The sequence below is a fragment of the Epinephelus moara genome, chromosome 13, assembly GCF_006386435.1.
Source record: "Epinephelus moara isolate mb chromosome 13, YSFRI_EMoa_1.0, whole genome shotgun sequence".
NCBI classification, from domain to species: domain Eukaryota; kingdom Metazoa; phylum Chordata; class Actinopteri; order Perciformes; family Serranidae; genus Epinephelus; species Epinephelus moara.
The window spans coordinates 12,743,605-12,763,694 of record NC_065518.1 but is presented as its reverse complement, the minus strand read 5'-3'; the positions used below and the strand labels follow the sequence as shown (position 1 = coordinate 12,763,694).

Sequence of the window (20,090 nt, the reverse complement as noted above, 5' to 3'; positions counted from 1 at the left end):
CAGATCAGAGAGAACAGATCCCCTGTTTTGCCTTACACTTCAAAGTAAGTGTTGTGCCAAAGTCTTTGCCCGGATGAGTGAATGTATTTGGCGAAAATTCATAGATATCCAGCTAAAGTAGAGAGAAGAATTAAAGTTTGATTTATCTCCTGCTGGCAAGGTGCCAGGCATATCGTAAACTAGATGATTTATTTATTTATTTTTTTTTGATGTAGATGTTTTGCCCACAGTTCTCCAACAGAGAAAATTATACCCCTCTTTCCGTGTCTTTTTCCCACTGCTGCTTGAAGGGAAGGTAAATGACACCCTAATTTATGACAGCTTATCTTTAGATATCATCATCATTGCTCTGGTACACAGCGTGATGTTTGAGATTAGCTTCTTTTGAGACACAGATTTAACGGGCTTTATATGGTTGTCCTCTGGCCTGTAGGGTGATAGAGTAAGGGTGAAAATGTGCTCCTTCTCTCATTCACTTCAGTTTGAGATAGGTGTGAGAATGTGTTTCCTGTTTTGGTGTCTGGCTCTGCTGGTCACAGTTCAACTGTGGTCAAATTTGACCAGTGAATGTGCACACTCTGCAAATAGCAGAAGTGTTAATGCTTTGTGTGTTTGGAAACACTGGGTTCATTATTCTAGCAGTGTTATGTCAGCCCATTTTGTTTGGTATTACACTATCAGACTGCTCTTATAGACCTCGAGGCCCAGTTCTGTACTCTGCTGTGACTGTTGCTAGAAAATGTAAAGCAATTTACAGAGTGAGGCTTTACTGCACTTGCAGAATCGCCAGCTTTGCGGATGCGTTCTAGGAAAGTCTACGAGTGCTGAGGTCTGTCCAACTCCACAAGTCCTCAAGGGGCCTCAAGCGAACTTTCTGCAGACTTCCACAGAGTCCACTTGGAGTGAAGACTTTCCCAGACTTTAAAGATTCATTACCCATAGTTATTTGTGATACAGATGTGACACTGTGTACACTTAATCTATTAAAGCACTAACTGAATGTTCAACCACATCATGATACAGAAATATTTACAACTGTAGGCTACATAGGTAATTGAAAGGCATTTTAATTATTGCAGCCTACCCTATAAAAGCTGCACAGTGTAATATGTAGGTTAAGGAAAAAGGCTGACAAACAACAAAGGAACATCTTTCAATTTTAATAAGTAATACTGCATAATACATTTATGTTAATTGAATAAATAATATAATCCGTTAGTGACAATTGTAGGGACAGATGAGCTGACAATATTCATTAACTTGTGTGAGGAATATGGCGACAGCAATCACTGTTTGCATTATTTTAGTTGTTTAGTTGTGTGTTATTTAGTTGCAGTCTCAGACAGTGAACACGTCACAGTACATAAAATAAAAGTCTGCGAGGGCTCACTTGGCAAACTGAAGGGTGGGCATTTGGGTTCAGCCTTATATGACACCAGACTGGAAAGAAGTGATTTGCTGCCCTCCCTGGTTCAAAGTTTCACGCCTGGCGGTTGGGTGTGGTCAGAGGTGTAACCACACCCAGTGATGACATGACAGAGTCCTGGAGTGTATGTGTGCATCTCTGGAGCAAGCTGAGAAATGAAACCACCGGAAATTCTGGGTGTCTGTCAGATCAGAGATTTGTCTGATTGTGTGACCTCTATTCAGGTCACAGAAATCAGGATTGACTTGATTTCACCTAAGATAGGCACAAACCATGCTTATTCCATTGTAGCCATGCATCTGCCTTAGTTAATGCTCACTGACGAAGAGCTATCATTGGCTGCATTCACCCCCCGATGTGACCTTGCCGCACGGTTACCTGTAGCTCTTTCACAGCCGTGCTATGTTCTGCAGGCCTTGAGAATGTTTTAACCCTCTCTCCTTGTTTTTTCCACAGTAATGGATGTCACCGACATCATAACGGGCAAAATGGATGATGAGGACAAGCAGCACTTTATCCCATTTCAGCCGTAAGTGGATTGTTCAGCAGCACAAAATAAATCACATTCACACATGAGGGGGCATAGAGTTCCTTTAAACTTGGGATAATGTTGCATAAAATGGCAAAGCTGATATAGTTCTGCTCTTACACTTATTTCCATTATTTTGCGTATGTACAGTATGTCAGAACGCAGCGGTTGTATTTAATTTCATTTTTTAAAAGTCTTGAATTCTTGACACCTGATTAGCGGGGGTTTTAAGACAGTAGCGCTCCTCTATTCCCTGCTGACTCAATTAAGGCAATCTCATTAACTGCTGCCATTCTCGTAGGACTGCGTACAGAGCCGGAGTAACCTTTTCCTTAACGTGATTTCCTGCATAATTGGAAAGGCTTCAGATTCAGGCAGTTTAGCTGGCAGATCACCTCACTTAACGGTTTTATCTGTGAGCATAAATCATGGAAATTAGAGCCTTCCCGTGTGAAGAGAAGAACAGGTTCTACAAGGCGTTATTTATGTCCCAATTGTGAATATTTGCCAGGGAAATTTTAACTGATGAAGTTTTGAGGTAGCTGCTCCACCACACATTAGTGTGCGCGTTTTTAAGGCCAGCAGAGATAGGAAGTGAAGGAGGCATTTAGGGGTGGTTTGACGTAGTGATGTAATTGGGACAGACTCCTGGCATCCAAACAGACATGGAAATGGCTCTCAGAAACAAACCAGATAGATTGAAATCTTGCTGAAATAGTTCTTGTTTGTCCCAGACACTCCCTCATTAAGTCTGAGACTGAGTTGAGCTCATCTCTGGCATGGTGTCAGGAATCAAACCAACTTGCATTTAGATAATGCATTTGTAGCAAAAGTTCACGTTGTGATCAATCAGTTGATCGACAAAAAAATTAATTGACAACAATTTACTAATCATTTAAGCCATTTAATGCCAAATATTCTTTAATTGCAGCTCCTTGCTGCTTATGTCTGTTTTACATCATTACTGTTAGTTGGACAAAACCAGCATTGTGAAGACGCCACCGTCGACTCTGGTATTTTTAATTCTTTAATCTTAAAAGGACAGTACAGCCCCGAATCCAAAAAACATATTTTTCCTCTTACCTGTCGTGCTATTTATCAGTGTATATTATTTTGGTGTGAGTTGCTGGTGTTGGAGATATTGGCCGTCTTTCATGTATAATGGAACTAGATGGCACTCAGCTTGAGAGCAGCTGCTCAAAGTGTAAAAAAATACATTTGAAAAACTCAACAGCAATGTCTCTCTGCAGAAATCATGACCCTGTATTCAAGATAATCCACACCAAAACAATCTCTGATAAATGGCACAATGGGCAAGAGGAAAAAGGTGTAGTTTTTGATTTTGGGATGAAGTGTTCCTTCAAGTAAGAATAACCAAGACTGTTGATAAAGATCATAAAATCAGATTTCCACCATGTCCTGAGTACTTTCTCAACATCCCACTGTGTCCAGCTCTATTGTAAAAATCTGATCCAAATACTTTTAAAAATGTTATCATTGCAAGTTTGCGAGAGAACCTGCCATGTTGCTGTTGTCGTTCAGTGTTACAGTGTTGTCTTATTCTATCTTCTTGCTTGGATTGGTTTTGGATTCAAGGCCGGAGGCACTGAAGACAGCCTGAGTGACAGAGATCCTTTACCACGTCCTCCATGCTGACATCACCACTGTCTTCTTCTCCATGCTCTACTTCTTCTGCTTGTTTAGAGTCCTCTATTACTGCAGATGGCATCCCCCACCCACTGCACACATTTCTCTCACAGCTGCCACACATGTGGTACTTCCCAGATCACATCTGCTACTTTCTTATGCTCTGTACATCACTCGTCTCAATCAGTGTGGTACTGTCTACACCTGAAGCCCCACGGAGAGCAAAACATGATGTTATATTTTAGCTTGCTTCCTCACTGAAGCAGAGTGGGAATGTTATTCTCAGATTGGGTACAGTCTCGAGCTCACACCCTTGAGTGTTCAGTTACCCACTTTGAAAACATTTAAAGGTCGTGGGCAGGTCAAGCCTCCCACCGCTCCAGAGGCGCTCTAAATGCTGACTGGGCATCATTTCCTAAACGATGATTTCTCTGTGTGTTTCTTTCATCACCCATCCTGCCTCACTGTTAACTGCTAACAAGCGGCTTTGTGTCTGTCACGGTACTCGCATCACTCTTCGGTGTGTCTCTGTCTGTCTCTCCCGTCTCTCTTTCATCCCACTCCCCTCCTCACAACCATCACTTTGTGGCCTCTCTGCCCCGCTCCTCCTCCTCTTTCTCTGCCTTCTCTTCTTCTCTGTGGTGTTTGCCTGTCGTGTGCATACTGCAGGCTAGCGTTGGATGACGCCATTCGCCACAAGCAGCTGAACATCTCCCGTTTTTCACCCAGGGTGGCAGGGGAGAACGACTTCCTCCAGACAGTCATCAACAAAGTTATCACCGCCAAAGAGGTCAATCACAAGGGCCAAGGTACAGTGCACGGTTCAGACACAAGAACCACGGTCAAGGAGAGAACTCAACACATTACTGTCAGACTTTAATCAGTAAAATGTGTCTTGTTTGTGTTATTAAATGATCATACTAAGTCAGGCCGCCTGATGGAAATCCAACTTTGATCTGGAAATCTTCTTAAGCCACGTTTCCACCAAACACTTTCAGTACCTTTACAGCCATCACACAACCCATTCAGACATGTACCTAATGTAGGCGGGGTTGTTGTTATTCACTGCCTCATCCAGCTCTCACTGTATTTCCTCTTCACGGGCAAAGCAGAGAAACATCCTCACCTCGCTGATTGTCCATTCACAGGGCTGCACCCTGACATTTTCTAAACAAAAAAGAAGAGGCTGGAGTGTTTACAGTCTCTGTCGCAATCAAAGGGATATTTAAAAATAAAGGGTTTGTGCATTGCGTCCTTGTAGATAAGAGTTCTGATTCTCTCCTGACCAATCAATGGACTGCAGTGTTTGAAGCTCCGCCTTTTAGTATCTAATCAGTGTTCCACGCACCTCAATAGAGGGGTGTCAGATAAACAGCACAGGATGGAACTGTTCTGTTGGTACCATCCACAACTTTTGACAGCCGGGCCGCTCGGTGGAAACAAGGTTTAGTCAACCAGGTCACCAGATATTCAGTACTGCTTGATAGTTAAAGGCAACTTACGTGTAATTAAAGGGGAACACCACCTAAATTAGTTTCCTATATGTTATTTCCATTGCCTAGAAAAGTTCTATCAGGATTTGTGAGCATGAGCTACTCTCTCTCTCTAAGCCAGAAACCAGAGTAGTAAGTCTCAAACTTATGATGTCATCAAGTATAAAGTCTGGAGCTGCTCCATAGACAATGAATTGGAGCCTGATTTTGTGAACCCACAGTTTTTTTAATACCTAAATGAGCTTTATTTTATTGTATTGTTGTCAGTTCTGAAACAGAAAATGTATCTGTATACTCGGAACACTCCCGTTGGTGCTGTTCATCTTCACATCTTGCCCAGTTCATTGTTTATGGAGCAGTTCCAGACTTTATACTTGATGACATTGCAAATTTGTGTTTTAGCACTCTAGTGTTTGGATTTGGGACAGTTCATCTTGTTTTCTAATATTTTTATTACTGTCTTAGACTAGGAATAACATGTATGAATTGTGAAAATTGGCATAGTTCCCCTTGGAGGTTAGAGGGTAATATCAAACATATTAAAAACATGCCAAGTTTAACCTTAACAGCATCTTGCTGTACCGTCTTTCATACTACATTTCTGATCTGTTCATACAAAGTACCATTACCCCCAATTCACTGGCAGGGGAGTTGAAACTGTTCATCTTGCTAATAAGAACAGAATTCTTTGTCAAGTGCACGCACTATAAATCACAGCTCATACTATAAATAGTTGCCCTCATCACCATGACTACAGGATGTAAGTAATCCAGCTGTTAATTAAGCTGGCGAGTCTTCTACAAAGACTGGATCTTATCAGTGATTTGACACGTCTGTGGTTAGAAGAATAACATTAGCAATCTAAGGGATTTGTGCTGGGAGGGTGGGGGACAATATGACAGCCTCCATGGTATTGTCATGCTCTATGAAGATGTACTTGGATAAATGTCAGGTCTGCTCCGGCCCACACTGGGAAGAACAGCGGAGCACTGAGAGCAGCTGTTTCGGTCACGCTCGCATATCAAAAGGCTACCAGCTTGGCTAGTGAGAGATGTGTCACTCATAACAATATGGGGCCTGTAACGTCAAAGTGAATAAAGCCTCAGGGTTCACAGCCACCACTCACTTTGGTGGCCTGTGAAGGGGCGCACTACAGGATGACTGCTTTAATTGGATCCCTCTTTTTGTCATTTTCAGTCTTGTTCAGAGGTATGTGTCGATACTGCTTTGTTTTTCCTGAGAGAATATTAAAAGCGAGTGTGGTTACAGAGCCGAAGCTGGCACACTATGCAGTGTCTGCAGAAAAGAAGCAGCAGCTGGCTGCAGTGCAGCTATTGGTGTTAAATTGTTAGGAAATATGACCCATGAAAGTCCCCCTAAGGCCTTTTGTTTCAGAATTATTCAGCGTTTTCTCTCAAGCTTCACACTTGCAGGTCTTTCCAAGACCAATTATATAAGTCTGGGAATTACTGCACAATTTAAATATTCTACCATAAATGTCACTTATTCTCTTATTAAAATAAAAAGTGCCTAAAGAAGAAGTCTGGGGCGTTGGGAACATTATCATGAATTTTGCAGTGGAAAAGAAAATTATATTTTTTGTATTTGAAATTTTCTCATTTAGGTTACACAGTGTCTGTTTGTTTGTTATGGAGAAACATTTACCTCTTTTATTCCCTCCCAGTATTGGTGCTTAGAAGTAGCCCTTTATTTTAGCCAAGGTCTGAGTGCTGTTTTTTTTACGTTACATCCAGACAGATTAAGAAAATACGAGCCCTCCACAAAGGGAATAAAATGTGCTTATATACAGGTAGTATGGTAGACGTTAAACTGGCATCAACCATCTGGGCTCAGCACAATTAAATAATATCTTCTGTGATTTTTTTTTTGTGTTGTTACAATACCAAAGGTAATCAATGTCACCAGATATTTGTAGGTACACACACCTTGAACACTATACTGCACTTTTAAACGAGCACAGGGAAAACACACACTTGTTTCCTCTGTTATTATGCTTTCCTAATCACATCCCCGAGGGCAGCATCTATTTAGTGTCTTGCCCTCGAGCTGTTAGATGTCACTCTGACAACTGACAGCAGAAAGCACAAGAAGAAATCTCTTTTTAGTATTTTCCTGGGGCAGTTTGCTCTCACACTGTCTTCTCCTGACGTTATCTCGGTCCCTCCCCTCCTTGCCTTGAATTCATCACCAGGCCTGTGGGTAACTCTGAAGCTGCTTCCTGGAGACATCCATCAGATAAGGAAGGACTTCCCTCACCTGGTGGACCGATCAACAGCTGTGGCTCGCAAGATGGGCTTCCCTGAGATCATCATGCCAGGTTGAGTTTTTAAAAAAGCTTCACCTCAACTGCTTGTCCCTGCAAGTCTCCTTTTTAAATTTGATCGGCTGGACACATCATTCATTCAGAAAGTGATTTAGAATCAAGAGCTTTTACAAAGTGTGGGTGAGGGAGAAAAGAACATAGCATACTTCATTAAGGTTAGATGGAGACATTAGTTATTTAATGGACTGAATTCACCCATGAAGTATAGGGTGCCAAATATCCACTTAAGCCAGCTAAGATGTAATGAGATGTGCAGTAATATTCATATATATCGAACCTTGAGCTCCACAAAGACCATTGAAAGAATACTTCAGCCTCATAATGACCATTTGTATATCAGTTACTCACCCTGTGTTATGATGAATCCATCTAGCTTTGTTTTTCTCGCATGCCTCCACAGCAGTGGTGTAGTGGGGGGTATACTCAGGTATACCCACAAGTTTTTCTGGCTGTTCGCAGCTAAAAAGCCATTGGAATATATAGGAGCGTATACCCACTTCCTCCTCAGTAACCTACCCATCTACCTAGTAGTACGCCCACCACATCGACTATCACTGCAACACTGCTCCACAGTGAACGAAGAATCCGAAAAAGGGAAACATTCTTTATGAAATGATGTCACTTGGGGCCACGTTTAACTACTTATAGACAAACACAATTCGTGCAGTATAATCAAAGTCTTATTTATTTAGCGTTTTCACTAAAAACGTTACAATATAAAACACGCGACTACTTTACACTACTTTGCAATGCTTGAGAGTGTCTTTACTGGCATGTTTTCGACACAGGGTTCCTGCGGTCATGGAATTCCTGGAAAAGTTGTGAAATTAGACCTGGAAATGGTTTGGAATCAACACAATGTTTTGGAAACGTTTTGAATTATTGTTTTGGCTTTTGTTTAAAATATGCCCGTAAAAAAACATGCCTAGCATTGAGTTCCTAATTTACAATGTAGTGTTGCGTTCCATGATAGCTGAAAATGTCGCTAGGATCACATCACATCACAGGCATCTGTAGCTAGTTGGCATCTGGAATGTCTAATGAGCAAGTAAAGTTGAAAAAAAATGCCTCAGCAGTGCATGTTCAATAATGTATTGCTAAGTTAAATTACACAAACAAAGTCATGGAAATGTGGCAAAATATGATGGAAAATTCATTGAAAGGTTTTAAATTTCATTGATAAAATCTGTGGAAACCCTGTAAATAGTAAGTTTTTAGAGAAAATGCACTGTTTGGGAAGTACTGAGCATTAGACTAGATAAATGAGACTTGGATTATGCGGCTCAAGAAGTGTGAGAGTTTGTAAACAGATGTTTTAGTATAGTTTTGCTTTTGTTAAGCACAAAGTTTTCTTTACGGATTCAAGGAAACCCAGTGAGTAATTGAAACACAGATGGTCATTTTGCAGATGAAGTAGTCCTTTAAAAGTTAGGAATTCTCCCCATCTGACCCACTTGTTTCTGTTTCCCAAAGGTGACGTGCGAAACGACATCTATGTGACTTTGGTCCTGGGGGATTTTGACAAGGGGAGCAAGACCACTCCGAAAAACGTCGAAGTGACCATGTCTGTTTATGACGAGGACGGCAAGAAACTGGAGGTACGGCTGAGGAATGTTAACTTACTTATTTGGTATTTCTCCCAGGTCCTGCTCATTCTCAGCATTCAGGACACAAGTGCTATAGCTGATCGGTCTCCCAGACAGTCTGTGATTTACCGGGCTTTCTTTAATCTCACACAGCTCAGCACGCTGCTTAACTGACCAGGACTCCTATAAAGCAGTGTGATACACAGGCCAGACTGTGCGCCTTTGCCACCCGTCAAAAAATGACAGAATGCAATATCGGTGCTTTGTGGTTGATTGACTAGCCTAAAATTTGGCTCACCACTGCGGGAATCAACCTTTGTCATTGTCAAGAGTACAGACGCAAGTGTGTGGACAGGCAGTACGGGCAGCACTGTTTAAAACTTTAAAGTGATGAGAGATGTGAAAGCAGCATTTCCCTTCTGGTATAATTACTTTTGCTAATGAAGTTAGGAGGAGAATTTTCTTCCCTGTCTATTTGTTTATTAGTGAGCTGTCTCAAATTGCATATTTATTTCGATGAAATTTGCAGCCCTCGACGCAGAGGTCATTTAATTGTATTTTGGTGGAGGTCAGCGATTAATTCTTTTAATTTCAGTTATACAATAGGCATTGATAGGAAAGTTTGACATCTAGGTTTATAGCCTAACACCATTAATTGCATTGACATTCTCTAGAAAATCAAAACAGGTAGACACCAACAACTGAGCATAAATCATTATGGTTGCTACCAGTTTGCAAGTTGGAGCATGTTTCATGGACTTGTGCTCCTGAGTGCTGTCTACTTTTTAATCATGTGCCAACCCATCAGTGTCTAAAGTCCGAATAAAGCTTTTTGACCCCTTTCTCTGATGTTTAATTATTGTCACCCCGTGCTTGACTCTACCTCTTGTTCTGCAGAGACCATCAGTCAATGGGGGATATGAGAGGTTTAGAGTAGTTGGCCATGAAGAGTATGTAGGAGGAAGTGGAGCAGGAGGTGCATGTCTGTGGGAGTGTGTGCTCACGTGTCTGTGTCTATCTATCGTGCTTTATGGGGCCACAGATTGTAGTGATCATGCATTAGTTTCATTGGCCTGCAAGTTCAGGTATACCTGATAATTTCTTGCAAGGCTCTTGATTAAATTCTATAACATTGCACAGGTATTAATGCTATTAAGTCCACACTCTATGCACTTGACGTGAGAGTGGAAGTTACAAGGGCTGATGATGGAGGAGTGATTTGAAATGACACATCCGTGGTCCTGGGGAGACCTCCTGCAAACAACCAATTAGAGGAAAGCGCTATTACCCTTAGCTGCCTCAATTATACACATTTGTCTTAGATGGAGAGGCTTCGTCAGTGATTTGGCCCAGCAGGCAGCTGAAGTGTAAGGATCAGTGGTGATTATACCGTAAAGGCAGTTCTGAAGTAGGAAGAAAACAGTGATGGTCTTGGCTTCTGTCAGATGGTACAGTATCTGACAACATGGACAGTGCTCAGTTGTCTGATTGCTGTCTCGTTTTTATAGATGAGCTAAAAACAGTAGATAATGCTTCTCAATGTTTGTCATTTGTTTACTATTTATATACTGTCTTGTTTGCAAATGTATTTATATTGTAGACTCTGAATGAAACCACCATGTCTTATAGTCCATTTTAAGTGTCTACAAGCAGCTATACTGTGTTTATTATAGTAGACAAGTTGTGTGTGAAGAGCTTGTTGCACCTACTGTACAGCAAAAAGGTTTTACTTGCTTTCTCAGTGTGATGCCGGTGTGATACCTGAGCTTTGGCACTGAAAAAAAAAACATATCCCGAAAGGAATAGGTAGGTAATAGGTAAGGTCGACAAATCCTCTTCATTTTCTGTGGAGAGCAGGAGATCCAGCTGGAGTTGCTTGATGAATGTAGCATGGCAAGTTGACTGACCATTTGCCGTATCTGAATTTGCTTCAACGTTGCGTCAACTTTATGCAAACTCAGATTCAAATTGTCAAACAAGGCAGATGCTGTTACTGCATTGCCTATTTCTTGCCTCAGTTTTTATAAGAAATACATTTTAGTGTAGCTACAGTATATTAATATGGAGTTTTACATTTTAGTGTAAAGAAACAATTTTGTGACCTGGCTGCCATGTTGGATACTGTCGAGCTAAAACCAAGCACCTCACCGGCGGGGGTGTGCTGGACCGTTTAGGGTTCTTGCATGCCTTCTTGTTCTTTTTTGCCAGATTTTGTGTATCTCCACCATTACACAACAGCATTGGCGTCAAGTGTGGAATGTAACATGCGCGTCGGGCAGTGCCTCTAAACAATAACGGTGTTATAACATGGCAATAACCGTCATTTACCATCCCTGTTACATGGCGGTTAATCTGTTCCTCTGCTCGAAAAGTAAGGAGCTCCCAGACCTCATTGTCTCCCCAGTTTGTGGGTTGCTGTTCTTTTTCTCATAGTTAGCTGCTAACTGCTTCTAGCTGCTTTTTCAATTTCCCTGCGGTGGGCTGACACATAACACGCCCTCAAAACATCACACCCTTCCCATGCTGCCGGCTCACACTTTTTACCCAGACGTCGATTTGGCTCCGTTAATTCCTCTGCTGCCAACTTAAAGGCCAGACAACTCTGCCCTCCATTTTGTGTTCGTACCGTTCATGCAGACAAGTGAGGTGGAGGGACATTCCTGCTTTGTAAACGGGGCTAGTGTCAATGAAACATTTAACTTTTCCAAGGCTGTCAGAGCCTTTTGGCTGTAATGATTGGAGTCAGTGACAGCCGTCGACAGTGATCAAGTGATACTGACCACATCTATGGGTGTCATGGTCATGTTGTCCTTGAAGCGCGGGGGCTCCCTTCAACATCTTGTCTTGCAGCTTCTCACCGAGGTGCTCAGTCTCATCTGTTCAGTTCTCCAGGGATCAGTGCTAATTGGTTAAATTCCCCCTCTTCCTTCCTGGATTGTAATTGGCAGGAAGGAAATTCTGTCTCTGTGATGAGAGAAAGACGCTGTCACTTTAATGTCTAATGCTGTTTCAGTATGATCTTTGATAATAGAAACTTTCTCTCTAATTCACCCTAACCTTAGATGAGGTCACAACAACTTCTACACTCAAAAGGAAAAAAAAGTTTTATTTTTATCATCCATTTATGCAATAAAATAAAGAAGCCTCCATTCATGAGGCAGTCGAAAATAGCAAAATGGAGTTAAAAGTTTTATAATAGGCTTACTTTGCAAGTTTTAGTGTTTGTGGCTTTCTCTCTGGATGTTTCTGCCTCTGTCTCAGCCGTCTTATCTCCACCATTATTCTCTGTCCTTTCTCTTCCTGTCTCTCTGGTCTCCTCCTGCCTCTGGATTTTGTCATCCATCTCCTGTCTCAAGAAGGATTTGTGATGTTGTGTAGTAAGAGGCTGGACTGTGACTTCTTTTCACCTTGACATATTGGAACACTCCCTACAAAGCCCCTCTCACCTATGGCTAGACTTCAGCCATCCCCCCCCCTCGTCCCTCCAAAAATCTGAGGCTGTCATGAATCCTGGACTTTTAGCGGAAAGGGAAGAGTTGCTAGAGCTAGCACCTGCCCCCCAGATCTGCTCAGCGTGGCTGGGGGAGACGGGGCCTGTTATTCCTCATAATTGCTGGTTGTCAGAAGCCATTAGTGTCGGAGTATTTTAGCAGCACCAGGCCAGAGAGTCAGCTGGAGTAGTGGGAGGAAAGAGGAAGGCTGGCTGAGCCCAGATTGATAGAAAACAAGGCATGCGTGCCATCCGCTGTCACTCCAGCCCTCGTGCCAAATCCCCTAGGGGGCACCTAGTATTTTACATACGCACCCTGACCTGTTGTTGAAACTCAGGGGACCCACCAAGAAGACCAATTTACATGGCTGGATCCATCAGCACCAGCTGGTCCTCTTCCCTGTGCCTGGCTTCCCTCCATTTCTCCCTGCATGGGAGCCACTGCCCCTCCTTCTTAAATAATTAATTTCTAATTTATTTCTTATTTCCACAATGCTGTCATGAGATTGGCAGCCAACAGGCAGGTGTGCATGCATAAAGTGCATCCAGACTTTTAAAGGCCATTCTGCTTTCTGCCCCAGGGACTACATTTTATGAAATAAGTGGTAGTCAATTTTCCACATGCCGCGAGTGTGCTAATGTTTTGACAGAGCAATAATGGCTCAACCATCAGGATTTTGCCGTTTTGAATGAACTTACAGCTTCAGCCAGTTTAACCAGATAACCAGTCATATTGTTTGATCTGTGTGTTTTCTTTCCTTGTATCTAGAATGTGATCTTCCCTGGAGCTGGAGATGACGGGATCAATGAGTACAAGTCTGTCATCTACTACCAAGTGAAGCAGCCACGCTGGTTTGAAACAATAAAGGTGCTCCTTATGTACTGTTTCTTCTTTGTTGCCCCGAATAATATTTTAGTCATTATTTTCCACCCTGACTGCAAACCACCCTTTGATATAATCCCCAAAATCATTATTCATCACAACACAGGTAGTCTGTAGCATGAAGACTGTGGTGTCTGGTTTGTCTTTGAAGCTTAGAAAGACGGTGGTGAATATTAAACCATGTGGTAGATTTAATGTGGTGGCAGCAGAAATGCCCTGTGACATGCTACCTGTTTAAATTAATTTCTATACAGTGTAAAAAATCTAGCATTTGGGGCTTATTCTGCTCATGGCGTTTTCATAACTATCTGTTTTTTTAGTATGTGTGCATTGGTACCATTTCTCTCCCTTTCTGTCTCAGGTTGCCATCCCTATTGAAGACGTGAACCGGAGCCACCTGCGTTTCACCTTTCGCCACCGCTCATCGCAGGACTGTGAGTACAAATGTCAGCGTGTGAATAATCAGTTTTGCTGATGACCAGCTGCACAATTGGCCACTAATCTATCTGCAGCAAAATGTAATGGAAGATATCCAATCCAAGCAGATGTGTTGCACAGTGATAAATACTTTGAAGCCCACCCTTTGTCACATTAATCAGAGGTATTAGGCTGCCCCTGCACAAAGCAGCATCATGAAGTGTCAGACACTACAGCTGGGATGTGAAAAATGCCTGAGGGGACTCGTTTGTTCATTGGGACCAGCGTGTAGCTGAATGCAGCCAGTGTTGTATGTCCTTCTGTTTTTTAACATCCTTTCTAATTTTGGGGGTGTAGAGGGCAGGGAAGCCTGGTACTGGCAGCAGTGCCATCCCATCTGCCTGCCACATGGCGAGGCCATCCCTCCAGCAGCAGGAGTGGTGCTGGGAAAATGATTTTGGTGGGGTAATGGGAGGTGACAGGTGTATATGTATTGAATGATCAATTCATATGGCACAGAAGACAAGAATTGGGAGGATATCAGCACGGGAAAGTATACCTTTTCCCTCGCAAAGCAATCTGCAGCTGCTGTCAGCCTCTAGTCCCTAAATCCTTCAGCTCTGTTTGCTTCTCACCTGCAGGCAGGTGGTTTGGAGGAAACGGCCAGGACTCAGAGCTCAGTGCTGGCTTATAATCCACTTGGAGAGCCTTCTTGTCATGCTTGGGACTGTGCTTCTGCGGGGACTAATGCTGTTACGAGGCATGCCTTTGAAACTCTGTGGCTTGCCGTTATCTCACTGCAACGGTTGCTTTAGAAACTGGCTCACCTCAAGTGACTCTGGGACTGGAGGGGCATGCTGATGCTGCCAAACTTTAACTTGTCACTGACAATTGACAATAGGGAGATGTGTTGAAAAAGGGGTATTGGCTGGATTATATGGGTTTGTGTGTGGTGTATTTCCCTGCCAGTGAGTGTGTTTACACTTGTACCCCTTCAAAGAGACACCTGGTCATTCATATTCCTGTACACATGAATCTAACTGTATCCAAGTTTGTGATTGTCTTCATCTGTGCAGGCGTCAAGCCGTTTTCTGTCACTTCTGTTGTGACTGAGTTATCCTTTTGGATTTTTGTCTGCCTGCAAACGCTGTAGAATCTGTTGCATTTGCCACTCTGCTGGATTTCGCTTTTGATCACAGGGACATTCCAAATCCTGACCATACCAAGGATACTAGTGTGCCTTTGAACACACTCATTACCTATTCTGTAATCAGTTACTTTGTGATATTAATCCTTGTAAGGCAGAATATCACAGCAATAATACATATAGGAATAAAAATCTTTATAGAGCACCTTTCATAAATGGTGTTACGAAGTGCTTTACAAGGCAGCAACATAAAATAGGCAGTGATAAAATCAACAGGTTTTAAAATAAAACAGATAAAAAACAATGTGGTGTATAAAATCTGGGGAAATAAAACACAGTTGAAAGGAAATTAAAGCTCAAATAAAATCAGGAAAAAGCTCTCCGATAAAAGTAATCACTGACTCAGCTGACCTGCTTACCTCGGGCAGATCGTTCTAGATCCTCGGGGCCCTGACTGCAAATGCTGTGTCACCTTTAGTTTTCAGCCCGGTCTCTGGCATGGACAAAAGCCCTTTACCCGAGGATCTCAAAGTACGTGTTGGTGCGTACAGTACTTAAAGTTCAGAGGTATAGCTGTGAGAGAGGTCATGAAGAGTGTTAAAAGTAATCAGAAAATCAAATGTGATCACGTCACTTACTGGTACCTTACAGTAGCTTAAAGTTCCAGTGTGTAGGATTTACAGGGATATGTTGGCAAATATGGAATATAATAACTGATTATGTTTACTTTAGTGTGTAATTACCTAAAAGTAGGTATTGTTGTGTGCATAAGGAGCGGGTCCTTGTCCGTGGAGTCCGCCATGTTGCATCGCCATGTTTCGACAGTAGCTCAGAACGGAAGCCAAACACTGACTGTAGATACGGCAATTTGTGTTTTTGTGTCGGCCACCGTAGTTAGCAGCCCCTTCGCAATGAGAAAAACGTCCTGAATGTCTTGATCTTTAGTTATCAGAGCAAATAGATGAGCATACATAAGCAGGTGCTGGGCTAGTGGCCTGCCTCTGCCGTGCTGAATAGCGTCAGAGAAACGCTAACATGTAATGTAAAGCTGCTTTATTTAGTGTTATTACCAGTTTAAATCACTGTGTCTGTTTGCCTTGGAGAGGAGGAGACCTCTGCTGATAATCTGGCTCCTGGTAAAAACCTGAGCAATGAACACTGAAGGAATCTTAACCAGGAGAAGTGTCAGCTGGTTGCAATCTGCAATCCTCACTCTTACATGCTATGAAATTCCCCTAAATCTTACACACTGCTCCTTTAAAGTGTAATTCTATTGGCAAAGCCCGCTTGTTTGTAGTAAGGAAACATCATTCTCTCTACGTGTGTAGAGTTTTGGAAGAAAAGCAGAACAGAGATGGTCTGTCAGATGAAGTCCTTTCAGTTGTCCGCCTGTGCCATCATGTGCTTGTGTCCTTCCTGCTTCCTCCACTGCTCCTAGCTAGTACTGAACTTTTAGTGGAAACACAGAGTGACAGAGCTGCTCATCAAGGCCACTACTGGAGCTCATTTGCTCAGTATCTCAGCCCCCTGGTTCAGAATCAGGTCAGCTCTTAACACAGTGCATCAGACTAGCACTCTAACATTGTCAGGCCTCATCAGACTGATGGCTGCTATCACGGATGCCGCCACGGCTGTAAGAGATCCCCGCCATCTTTTCACTTCTGTTTCATCTGTCATTATGCCACTACCTGGTGAGTGGGGTAGAGGGTAGGCTTTAAAATGTGGCATAGTACACTCAACATAAATCTGAAGTGACAGCCCACCTTAGAGGTGGAAGTCTGCAGAACTTCCACACAACTTTGATTGGCTGAAAAAAAGTAACTGCGTCCTGAAAGTGACCTTTTTTCCCCAAATGCAGAGTTGCTGCTCTCCCGAGGAAGTCACTTAAACATTTTTTCTCAACTGGGTGGCATGCGTACAGTGTTTTCCCTCCACTGGTTCCTCTCAAGCCTGCCCAGCAATTATTCACCGGCGAGGCTGCAGGCAGCAAACCAATGAGGGGATTTATGCAGATAGAATGCACGAGATACTTCAATGAATCACGTCTCCCCTGCACGTAAATTTGAGCTTGTTGATCCACAATGATGATATATGTGGCCCTATCCAAACTGCTTGGTTACAGGACAAAGTCATAACTCTCCCGCTTGTTTATGCAGCGCTTCCCCTCAGCAACTCCAAACAGTCACACATGCGTGTGTGTGCACATACACACAAGCAATGAGCATCTTTTCTCCAGCATAGCCGGAGTACACAAACTGTTCACAGCTGCAGCCCTGAGATCAAGTGCAAGTGTTTATTCGTATACTAACAGGAAGTGGGCACGCATGATAGCTTAATCCAAACATTCAGTAATAAAAGTGAGTAATAAAATGTTATTAGCTATTTATTGGGAATCGTTGTGTGTTTGTTACCTTAAAATGAGCCATTTCTATCTATGCGGAGCGGGTCCACCATGTTGTTCTACAGTAGCCCAGAATGGACAAATCAAACACTGTCTCCAGATAAGGCCATTTGTGTTTCTGTATCGGCCACCGTAGTTCTCCTTCACGCTTGATACACAGGAGAGGTTTCAGTTCTGCAACCTCACCACTAGATTTTTAAAAACACACACATTTAACAAATTAATATTCACATGGTGGATATATCAGCTTGTGATTAAATGTTTTTGTCATTGAACCTCCCACTTGCTGTTTGCCTTGCACAATTCATTAACAGTCATGCATAATTACTCTTAATAAAGTAGAAAATAAATAAACTGCTCATGCACAGATACAGTCACAGCATCAACACTGACATCAGAGGGGAGCAGTAAATTCTTGTGCCAACTCAGGAGATGACTCAGGGCCTGTAGTGCCGAGATTTACATTTGGGATTATCTGGTTTGTCTGTTAGTTTGTTAATGACTTGTTGTAAAGCCAGCCTTGTAGCCTGGTTTATTACAATGGAGCCAGCTCTGGTGTTGTCTTTGATTTCCTGAAGATGCACACGTTACATTTAAACACGTACTGTGTCTTATTTGTGTATTACTTTGCAAATATACACAACAAGCATGAGTAGGCTTTTGTATATCAATAGAAAAATAAAGTATGAACACGCAGTCACTCTCAAATATAAACAACAATGTCATGTTGTCATGTGTTTCTTTTTTCGTCCTCCCGCAGCCAAAGACAAGTCAGAGAAGATATTCGCCTTGTCTTTCGTGAAGTTGATGAGGTATGATGGGACGACCCTGAGGGACGGCGAGCATGATCTCATCGTGTACAAGGTAAATGTGAAATAGGCCATAACACAGTTAGAAGTCAGTGTGTGGTGTTCTGGAATGTTTGTTAGTGGCTGCCTACCTGCCAGGCCGCCCCACGTGACCACAGCTGGAATGAGTTCAAGGTGAAAAACTGGCTTATTAGTAGCTACTGTTATAATAGCTTCACTGCCTTGTATGGAGAATTGTATGGTAGCTAGGCATCAACCCACTCAGTGAAATGAAATTACTTTCCAATTAAAATCCCCTGTATAATGATACCCTTGCGTTACTCTGCCCATTTATGTTAATTAAAAAGTTAATGTGGGAACATTTGCCTGGTTTGGTTACTGTCAAATGTCTGTCAAAGAGTTACACATGCAGCAACTGGCAGGAAAACTTACCATTTCATTACAAAATGAACAGCACACATGGATTTCTGTTATTCTGCAAAATAAGCTGCCTAAGAAGACCTCAGCTCTAAATTGTAAATTCTAATTTCCTATTTGTGGAAAACCAGGCAGAAGCAAAGAAGCTGGAGGACTCTTCTCTTTACCTGAACCTTCCCGCCACAAAGCTGGAGCTGGAGGAGAAGGGCTACTCCACCACCGGGAAAAACACCCAGAACCTGGGCAACTGTACCATCAGCAAGGACTCCTTCCAGATCTCCACCCTGGTCTGCTCCACCAAGCTCACACAGAACGGTAACAGCTACTACACTTCAGTTAGCGTTTCTATAGTTTCACAATCTGTTGTCTTTTGACTTTGTCTCTACTAAGAGCCTTTCTGAAGTAGGGCTGCATGATGATATGCAAAAAAAGTCTGAATGGTACTTTTTGCATTTTATTTTCCACTGAAAAAATATATAAAAATGATGATGATGTGTTTTTTCCTGGGGTCTGCACCAAACAAGTATGCTTTCTTCCGTCTGGAATATCATTTGTAGGCCGGGGCATCTCTGTCGCACCTTAACAATTCATTTATAATAACCCCCATCAGTACAAGTATAATACACACATGCACATTTCTGTTTTTGCAGTGACAATATTACATCATCGTATTACAAAATTAAACTGGATACTCCTAAGAAAGGAAACAAATATATAAAAATTCCAGATGTGTTTATTGGCTCCAAATAGGAATGAAAATAGGTTTAGTTGATCAGAAACATCCAAAGTCGTCACATCTGGAGATAGAGGGTTCTCTCTGCACAGGAAAGGAGGCGAAAAACCACAAGCTCAGAGTCTGAAGTTAGCAGATAAATGTGGTGGAGTAGAAAGTACAAGATTTGACTCTGAGATGTAGTGGAGTACAAGTATTAAGTTGCATAATATGCAAACACCTTGAATCTGAAAAGCCACAGTACTTGAGTAAATGTACTGAGTTACTTTCCACTACATGGTGTGAGTAATTATGGTCATAGCAGCATGATAAAAATATTAATGCATAAGGCCTACATACCGTAAATGTATTTTATGCTATGGTAACAGTTCCCCATTCCCCCAAAAAGAAACAGAAAATGGGTCATTGCTGTCTCTCCATCACCCCACGTAAAATGACTTTATATATAAATGTAGTAAATGTAGTGATCATTGCCCAATAGGGGTGGACGATATGGCCCTAATTATTAAAAACGTATTTTATTAGTAATTTAAGAAAATAGAATTGCAACAAAATTAGTGATATAGTTTCACAGTTTGCCTTCAAATGCTCAGTAAAAACTAAAATAATCTCTCATTTCTTTAGTTTGTGAACAACAGCAGTAACTCAGTGTGAGATTCAGATTCTGTTACAATATTAATAGTTCAACAAAATAAAATCTACCACAAATTACACATTTAAACAGCTCCCAAATACAAAAAATGTCCCCTGGGATCTATATATATAAAT

At 42.1% G+C, this 20,090-nt stretch overlaps 1 protein-coding gene across 2 annotated transcripts in view; it reads left to right on the top strand.

Moving 5' to 3' along the window:
- Positions 1-20,090, top strand: part of dock1 (dedicator of cytokinesis 1) — a 271,540-nt gene that overhangs the window by 46,490 nt on the left and 204,960 nt on the right. For both annotated transcript variants that reach the window (XM_050059204.1, XM_050059203.1), the window contains exons 11-18: positions 1,883-1,955; positions 4,332-4,411; positions 7,308-7,433; positions 8,913-9,037; positions 13,285-13,383; positions 13,760-13,832; positions 18,124-18,227; positions 18,721-18,904. In XM_050059204.1, coding sequence (XP_049915161.1) covers positions 1,883-1,955; positions 4,332-4,411; positions 7,308-7,433; positions 8,913-9,037; positions 13,285-13,383; positions 13,760-13,832; positions 18,124-18,227; positions 18,721-18,904 — 864 coding nt within the window. The remainder of the gene's footprint in view (positions 1-1,882; positions 1,956-4,331; positions 4,412-7,307; positions 7,434-8,912; positions 9,038-13,284; positions 13,384-13,759; positions 13,833-18,123; positions 18,228-18,720; positions 18,905-20,090) is intronic.